At 47.4% G+C, this 9460-nt stretch overlaps 1 protein-coding gene across 1 annotated transcript; it reads left to right on the top strand.

Moving 5' to 3' along the window:
* Nucleotides 1-6162: 6162 nt before the first annotated feature.
* On the top strand, nucleotides 6163-6977 carry LOC123175913 (uncharacterized). The gene has a single exon (XM_044590374.1). It carries the CDS (start codon nucleotides 6200-6202, stop codon nucleotides 6710-6712), a length of 513 nt encoding a protein of 170 aa, XP_044446309.1. The 5' UTR covers nucleotides 6163-6199; the 3' UTR covers nucleotides 6713-6977.
* Nucleotides 6978-9460: the final 2483 nt, after the last annotated feature.

Below are 9460 nucleotides of genomic sequence, written 5' to 3' on the forward strand. Positions count from 1 at the left end.
ACTTGTTGGGTTGGCGTATTTCGAGATTAGGATTTGTCACTCCGATTGTCGGAGAGGTATCTCTGGGCCCACTCGGTAATGCACATCACTATAAGCCTTGCAAGCATTGTGACTAATGAGTTAGTTGCGGGATGATGTATTACGGAACGAGTAAAGAGACTTGCCGGTAACGAGATTGAACTAGGTATCGAGATACTGACGATCGAATCTCGGGCAAGTAACATACCGATGACAAAGGGAACAACGTATGTTGTTATGCGGTTTGACCGATAAAGATCTTCGTAGAATATGTGGGAGCCAATATGAGCATCCAGGCCGCTATTGGTTATTGACCGGAGAGGTGTCTCGGTCATGTCTACATAGTTCTCGAACCCATAGGGTCCGCACGCTTAACGTTACGATGACAGTTTTATTATGAGTTTATGTATGTTGATGTACCGAAGGAGTTCGGAGTCCCGGATAAGATCGGGGACATGACGAGGAGTCTCGAAATGGCCGAGACGTAAAGATCGATATATTGGACGACTATATTCGGACTTCGGAAAGGTTCCGAGTGATTCGGGTATTTTTCGGAGTACCGGAGAGTTACGGGAATTCGTATTGGGCCTTAATGGGCCATACGGGAAAGGAGAGAAAGACCCCAAAAGGTGGCCGCACCCCTCCCCATGGGCTAGGGAGGGGGCGCCCCCTTCCTTCTTTCTCCTTCCCCCTTCCCTTCTCCTACTCCCACAAGGAAAGGAGGAGTCCTACTCCCGGTGGGAGTAGGACTCCCCCCTTGGGCGCGCCACCTCCCCTTGGCCGGCCCTCTCCTCCTTGCTCCTTTAATACGGGGGCAGGGGGGCACCCCAAGGACACACAATTGATATACGATATTTTAGCCATGTGCGGTGCCCCCCTCCACCATATTACACCTCGATAATACCGTTGCGGAGCTTAGGCGAAGCCCTGCGTCGGTGGAACATCATCATCGTCACCACGCCGTCGTGCTGACGAAACTCTCCCTCAACACTCGGCTGGATCGGAGTTCGAGGGACGTCATCGAGCTGAACGTGTGCTGAACTCGGAGGTGCCGTGCGTTCGGTACTTGATCGGTCGGATCGTGAAGACGTACGACTACATCAACCGCGTTGTGATAACGCTTCCGCTTTCGGTCTACGAGGGTACGTGGACAACACTCTCCCCTCTCGTTGCTATGCATCACCATGATCTTGCGTGTGCGTAGGAAATTTTTTGAAATTACTACGTTCCCCAACAGGTGCTCGTCCAGATCCTGATGAACAATGAGAGGTATGTACACACGCATAGCTTGCTTAGTTAACACAGGTTATTTAGCGTAAAGACGATTGATCGAACGACCTCAAGTGTTGAGAGAGTCACAGAGATCGAGCTAGCTAAACTTTGAAGAGGAAGTAGTAGTTAATCTCATGTCATGGCGTCCACGGAGAAAACAGGTGTATCAACTATCGATTGGGGGCAGCTTACAGGCTCACGTTGTCGGCCCACCGATTAATTGTGCAGGTCCTTTGACGACTCCGCCGACCCGTCGCCAAGGTAGGTGCCATTTCAAGTCTTCAAGTTTATAAACGGTGCATCTGCATGCATGCAGGAGCTGGTGAGGGAGGAGTGTGAACGATGGGCCAGGAGCGGCGTCGACGTGTGGTACGAGGCCCGCCAGGACAAGGTGTGGTATGCCTACGCTCGCCGCGCAAGTTCGTTGCCATCTTCGACGTATCCTGCGCCGGAGTTCCTCGCCAACACCGTGCCGCTCCTCCTCCGCAACCCAGGCCTCGCGCTCATGCAGGCTTACTTGGAGAGGAGTTCAGTACGTTCAGCTCCTGTCCAATTGCATATGCATCCCTCGGAAGGGTGGTTGCCAATTGTAGAAGCTGCTGCTATAATTGTATGTAGTGAATGCAGACGAGTGCCTGCTGATGAGGACGCAAGAGATGTCCATGGACTACCATTTCAAGGTGGAGAAGCAAGCATGGTCCTCACTCTGCTACTTCGAATACAACTGGAGTCTCACAATTTCTTGTTGATCCCTAATTTTAGGTCTTGGTATTTAGTTTTGCTTGGTTTGTTTGGAACTATAGGTGTTTGTCACAGACATGAGCTGGACTAAAGACATCATGCAGTTAACCTTGAGTCAGACTAAAGAGTGAAGACAACATGCAGTTAACTTAAGTAAGCGGAGACAAACATAAAACAGTAAGGTACTTTGTTACCAATACATCTCAGATGTTGAAAGAATATTAAAAGAGGTAAGACTTGCACCTGTACTAAACAGTTTGAATTGGCTCTTGGGAATCTCTGAAAGTGAAAACCATGATGTTGATATATCTGTGATTGATAGTTCATGCGGTGCTGCACAATGGTAGTCAGACTTCAATAAAAAGGACAAAAATTGAAAAATATAAGAATAGTTCATCATCTTTTGACTAACTTTGGATCTAGGCCAACAGTTCAACATCTTCTTTCACAAGTTTTCAAAGAAATAATTCGAAATCTGCAGATGATCACTACAGCGTCAAATCCAGATGCCCTTTGACATCTTATGGGTGAAACTGGATTGTAAAAAGTAAATCTTATTAGCGGTGTCCCAACCCTCAAATTGATATTTTTTATACTGATGTGCAGACTTCCAAATTGGGAAATTTTCAATCGTGATATGATTTGGAGAGTTGATGCATGATTTCAGATGGCTACCAAATTGGAAAAATTTCAACCTTCACCAGTATAGAGGTATTTCACACGTGCAGGTTTGATTCATGATTGCAGTGCATGTCAGATTCAGTTTGTGCATGAAAAGTCTGTATATGCGTATACCAATAATGATAACTTTATTTTCAAATTACCGAAAAAGGGTTTCCCCCCCGCTTTGTATTCCAAAGCAACCAGCCAACATAGGATACATCTCGACGCTGGGGCGAGCAGCACAACAAGCCCAAAGACAAAAAAGAAGAAGAAACATAATGCCAACAACGGCAGATCGACAAAGCGCGGAAGGCCCGCCACTGCTGCGCCCTCCAGAAACACCCCACCACCGCCCGAGGCTCCGAGTGCCGCATACCAAGCAGCACCTCCAAGAAGGTATGCGACGTCGACGACGCTGCTGCCCGAACAAGTCCTAGGGTTTCCCCCGGTATGCGGAGGAAAGTAGGGGATGGCTACCACCGACGCCCTTCAAGAAGGAATGGTGGCACCCGCCGGTGTCACCGCATCGGCGCCGGACGAACCGGCAAGGATTTCTCCCGCACACCAAACACCACCGCCCATCCGGAGCCAACCATCCAAACTACCACCCAATGCGCCACCGCGGTTGCGCCGCCGCCCACGCCGTCTCACTACGAGGACCACCACGAGGCCGAGAAGACCGGAGAGAAGCGCCACGCGACGAGAACAACAACACCAATGCCGAGCGGAAGGGAACCACCTCCACCGCCGTCGTGCGAGAAGTCGAGCCTCCGGCACTGTCGCGGTAGCCGACCGGACACGGCAGCGGGGCATACCAGGCCACCCCTGGCCTGGCCAGGCCCGAAACGGGCCCGCGAAGCCCCGCCGGCCGTGCTGCAGCAAGCTGGCATTGGTGCCGCTAGCCCCCGTCGCGCAACACCGCTCCCCTGCATCCCGGGAGTCACGCCGCCAACCAGCCCCGCCGCCGGCCCGCCCAGGCCCAGATGGGCCCCGTAGGGCCTAGATCTGGGCCGAGCGCCGCCACCAGGACGAGCCACAGCGCCACCCCGCCGCCAACGACGGCGCCGCCGCCCAGCCGCCCGCCTGCTCTGCGAGAGGGAACCCCGCCGCCTGCTGGACCGCCGTATTTTCAAATTCAAATGCACCTATTGTCCGCGTGACAAGTGCGTGAATAAATTAGTAACATGTTGCCCACATCAGGCTTATAAATTTTTTTTGAATAATGTGTAGAAAATATTGATGTGTACTTCCCGCGGCGAGTGAGCCAGAGCGCATGACGTATTCTCATAGCCTACCGCCACCAGTCAAGTACCAAGGTGGCTCTCAATCGATATTGAGCATGATGAGTACTTCCTCTCTCGTCGTGTCGCTGATACAGGCCCCATCTGCATGTGATCTACTTTTTTTTGATAGATTGGAAAAGGAGATGCTTTAATAGGAATAAAGGAATCAGAAGAGCATGACAGAGAAAGACATCGAACGGGCATAGCAGAAGAACCTTTCATGCAAATGTCATTATGTACATTTTCGCTGTTAGAACCTGAAGAATACTTTATGTATTTCCTATGATTGGAGTCCGTTCTCGTAATTTTCTATTAACCAGGCATGTCGGTTGTCCACCTTAATGTTCCTGTCAGTCTGAACTCATCACATGTTCTCGATTTTCAGTCATGCTTTCACCTTTGATCTACAACTGTGTGAAATCAAAACATATGTCTGAGGCTCAATGTAATGTTGAAACTTGGAGGTTATCAAATCATATGCTTTTGAGGCTGTAAGAGCTTAAACTAACTATTGCATACATTTTGGCTCTAGATTTACCTTTTGTATTTGTCCATGATGAAGAAAAGGCGCACATAGAGCTGGATTTGTTAAGCTTCTCTATTCTCAAGGAGGTCAAAGGATCCCTCCTGAGAAAGAGTCAGTAAACATTCCTCTTTTGCAAGTCAAATGTATTTTGGTTTGGAAGTAGTATATGTTGTTTAAGAGGGTCTATTTTCCAGAAAAAAAATGTTATTCTCTTGTTTCTATACACAAAATTTTGCCACTTCATGTCGTTCATGTTTCCTTTTAGTTAGTTGTGACCAATATTGCTTAAGTTCCCTTTCAACAAACTAATTGCCAAAAAAGCGATGAGAAGAATTTTTTGATTCGTTTAAAATATATAATATATAATACAAGATTTTGAAAAGAGGGCTCACACTGTGGCAAAAAAGGTGAAGGGAAAGAAATGGCAATGAGAAAAATATCGCTTTATCTTCTTGCTAGGAGTGAGTGGTTAAAGAGACACGACAATTGCCTATGAAGGAAGAAGCAGGAGGGAAGAAGCGTAGAAATCCAAATCACATTGTCATGTTCGACGCACAATTCTTAATTAAAATAATTATTTAATAACTATGCATTTTGTTCCTCCGTGGCAACACATGTGCATTCAGCTAGTAAGAGTAGTATCATCTCAGAAAAGAAAGATACCACGGTAACTTGAGTCACACATTACAATTTCCAAAGGTAAAAACTCAAAAAGAGACGTGCATGCATCTATACATGGCAAACTCTACTTCATCTTTGGGTTACCATCATGGCCACCAGCGCCCAAACATGTCTAGCGCTGGCCAATGGGCGCAATGCCTTGAGGCTGCAGACATGCATGGCCCATGCATGCATGCAATGCGTTGACGGAAGGCGGATAATATTCGGCCGGGCTTTGAATGCATTGTGTGTGACATGGTCGATGGGATGTGCTCAGTCTGTGAGAGTTATGACACTGACGTGATGATCAAACCAAACCAGTTGGTAACATTTCTTTGGTTGAAAAGAAAACGGAAATCAAAGAAAAAAGAGATGCAGTCAAACGAAGGAAATAAGGTGGCAAAGGCCGCGTACGCTTTCGGAGCATCGGTCACGTACAGCCGCTGTCTTTTTGCCTCCTTGGCCATGTAGGCTTGCAGCTACTACGTACCTAGCTAGCACCTTAGCTGTCCCATGGAGTAAGTTAGAAGCAAACCAGACAGTACTCAGTAGCTAGATACTACAATGACACGATGGAAATATATGCCGATATATGTAGTTTGTGTCTCCTCAACTCGTAGGGGCCTCTTTGGGTGCGCATGATGTCCTGTCCTGAGGGAAAGTGGGCTGAGCACATTGCCAACACATGTCACATAGTCTTCCCCGAAACGGAGAGCATTGTTCTGAGGGCATCTCGCCTGCCACATCACCCACTATCCACTCTCCATCCTCACTACTCTACCTTTGACTCCGCGTGCACTTGTCACTTCCGGCTGTCCATCCATCCTCACCCATTCACTCAAACATGTGAGTGTGTGCGTTGTGCTTGAGACAGTGGCAAGCTAGCCAGTTTGGGTCCGAGGAGAAAAAACAAACAAGTACCGTGTACATGGTGGCCACTGCAGGAGAGGAGCATATATACCAGCCAGTAGCCACCCTGCACCACGCGCATCACACATACACCGCAGCAAACGAAGCCAGTAGCTAGCCACCTTTGATGGAGAGCAGGGGCAGCGCGAGAGGAGGAGACCGCGGCCACCTCGACCACCACCGGCAGGTGCTGCTGCTGAGGCCGGCTGCGGCATGGAGCTACGCCTCCGCCGGCGGCGGCGCGTCGTGCCCGGCGCAGAGGTCGCCGTCGTCTTCGTACACGTGCGGCTACTGCAAGAGGGAGTTCCGGTCGGCGCAGGCGCTGGGTGGGCACATGAACGTGCACCGCCGGGAGAGGGCCAGGATCCGCCACTACTACTGCTCCGCCTACCCCGCAGCTCCAGCTCCTGCTCCTGCTGCTGTCCACAGGGACTGGGTGCCCAACCTCAACTTCTCGCCGCCGCGTTGCCCCGGTGGCGACTATGGCGGCACATCCACGACGACCCCCGCCGTCTACAGCTTCTTCTCCACCGCGGCGGCCGCGGAGGCGGCCAAGGCTGCGTTGGTGGTGGACCTGGAACTGGGGGTCGGAGGAGGGGGAGGAGGTTTGGATCTTGAGCTTAGGCTTGGCTGCTCCTGAGTGTTGACTCTTCAGGATTGACATTATAATCCATCCATCCATCAATCTATATCTATCTATCTCTGAAATGTCTGCATGCACGACTACGTACGCGTGCATGCATGCTAATGTTAGCTGGCAAGAGAACGAGAAACGCAGTGATGTTCTAACTATGTAGTAGTATGTCGATTTGGAGGAGTGTATTTGTTCAAGCACGTGAACAATTAGTTTTAACTTGTAGCTTGATTGGTTGGTTTGCAATGAAAACTTGCATCCTTTGGAGCTTGTTCAACTATGCATGTGTCGGATTTACTCCCTCCGATCAGTTCTATATGTAACAAACATCAATTATATATTTTGTACTCCCTCCATCCCACAATATAAGACATTTCTACAAGCTATAAGACGTTTTTGCGACGGAGGGAATATTAACTTTTGCGTTACTACAAAAAAAATCAAAGGATTGATATTTTATCGTAACAAAAGTGTTTACATCTTGCCAAAAAGAAAATAATAATGAAATATTAGAAAGAACAAAAAATATACTAGTCCGCTCGAAACTAATTAGAGGGGGTGAAAGGTTGGAGACCATGACGCTGCAGTGCATGGGCCAAATCGCTCTACTAAGCAACATACAGTGAAAATGAGACAAATACTGAGAGGAAGATGTGAGCGCGTGAGGTTCCCCTGGATTTCAGGTACCTAATCCTTTGACTAGTAGTAATCTTTGATTTTGGGACCCCTACAATTCGGAGGCCCTGTGCAACTGGGGAGCTCCTATGCAACGCTGTAGGCAGTCAACGCCGCCTGCTCGTGGGATGGCCCATGTGGCGAGCGCTCGATCGCTTCATTGATCGCCACGCCTGGTCGCTCGCTCGAGCGTTGTTTCACCTGTAGCTCAAAAAAACATAGCGTTGTTTCACCTCCGTTGAATTTTAAAAAACAAAAAACTGTAAAAATTCGCTAAATGGAAATTCTGAGAAATAAAAAATGTTTATGATTTTGAAAAGGTTCATGAAATTTCAAAAAAAATCATCAAATTTGGAAGAGAACTCCTCAAATTTGAAACATATTCATAAAATTAAAAAAAGAGTTCACTGATTCTGAAAAAAGTTCATCAATTCTAAAAAAAATTATCCATTTTGAAAAAAAGTTCATCGATATTGGAAAATTTTCATCGGATTTGAAAAAAAGTTCATCAGTTTTGAAAAAAGGTTCACAAATCTAGAAAAAAGTACATAAATTTTGAAAAAGGTTCATTGGATTTGGAAAAAAGTTCATGCATTTTGAAAAAGTTCATCGGATTTGAAAAAATTTCACCAATTTTGAAAAAAGTCCATCGGATTTGAGAAAAAGTTCGATTTTAAAAAAAAGTTCACAATTTTTTTTAAAAAGTTCGTTGATTTTGGAAAAATTTCATCAATTTTCAAAACAAATCATTGATTGGAAAAAGATCATGAATTTAAGAAAAGAAAAAAACAAAAAAATAGAAATAAAAAAATGGAATACGTAAGGTGGCATTTCCTATACATAGAAATATATAACATGAAGTAGGTATTCACAAAGCGACGAGGTGGTGTAGTGGTCAGTGTGCTTCACTCGGAAGGAAGAGGTCCCGAGTTAGATCCTTGTCGCACAGTTTTTTGAGTTTTAAAAACAGAAGAAAAAACGTAGAATGGGCCAGCCGGGGGGGGGGGGCTGAAGCGCCAAATTGGATCTACCATGCAACTGCTCCGGTCGCACATGTCAAGATACGAGCCGGTTCTTCAATTCTGCCTGTATGCAATGTTTGTATGCTACATGTTCTTTTAGGGCACGCCGTTTGTCATTGGTGCGCGCGCGCATGTGTGTGGGCTATTCGGGCTCACCGGGCACTAGTTAGTACTATTATAGATATAATTAAAGAACAACATATCAACATGGAACTTTTCACGCAGCCGCCTCCTCCTCCTCCAAGAAAAGCTATGGTTTGTGCCTCTCGCCAGCTCTGCCGCAGGTCCGCCTGGTCTCCGGTAGCCCTAGGGCCATGGGGCGCGATGGATCCTGGCAAGGACCGGCGGGAGGGCTCCGTTGTTAGTCGTTCCTTTGAGATTTGTTTTGGTTTGTGTCCTGCTCGGAAAGATGAGACGGCAGCGGCTCCCTGAAGATGGAATAAAGGTCTCCCCGCCTAGTCCCAGTTCCGGTGGTGCATTTAGCATCGTTGGTGGGCGTGTGGAGGTGTATCTCCGGCGGATCTATCCTCGGTGGATTTGTTCGGATCTGGTTGTGGTTTGTCTATGTTGGTGTGTCTTCAGGTTGGATCCTTTCGATCTATGTTATTCTCCATCGGCGGCGGTTGCTGTTCTGCTGCGCTGGTCCTACGAGGCCTTTAGCACGACGACTTCCCGACTGTCTACTACAACAAGTTGTGCCCGACTCCGTGAGGGAGGGGTGATGACGGCGGTGCGCCTTTGGTTCGCTTTAGTGCTTGTAGACGTCGCTAGGTGGTCTACGGATCAGTATGTAATTTTTATTATTTCTGGTGTTCCTTGTACTGCCATGATTAAAGATGAATAAATTGAAAGTTTTCCCACAAAAAAATTAAAGAACAAAATTATGTGTTATGTACCATTTCCAAAAGAAAGTGAGTCGTGTTGCTCAAAATTGATGAAAGATGTGTTTCTCAAAAAATAACTTCTTTTGCATAAGGTCCAAGACTTGTTCAGGTGGCTTAGTGATCCGAACCTAGAAACACGCAGAGCTCCAACCGTCAGTTGGCAAAGCTGCATC

Source organism: Triticum aestivum, chromosome 1D (genome assembly GCF_018294505.1).
Source record: "Triticum aestivum cultivar Chinese Spring chromosome 1D, IWGSC CS RefSeq v2.1, whole genome shotgun sequence".
NCBI classification, from domain to species: Eukaryota; Viridiplantae; Streptophyta; class Magnoliopsida; order Poales; family Poaceae; genus Triticum; species Triticum aestivum.

Bases quoted from the DNA above. Each gene is read 5' to 3' on its own strand.
- LOC123175913 (XM_044590374.1), top strand. From the start codon at position 6,200: ATGGAGAGCAGGGGCAGCGCGAGAGGAGGAGACCGCGGCCACCTCGAC.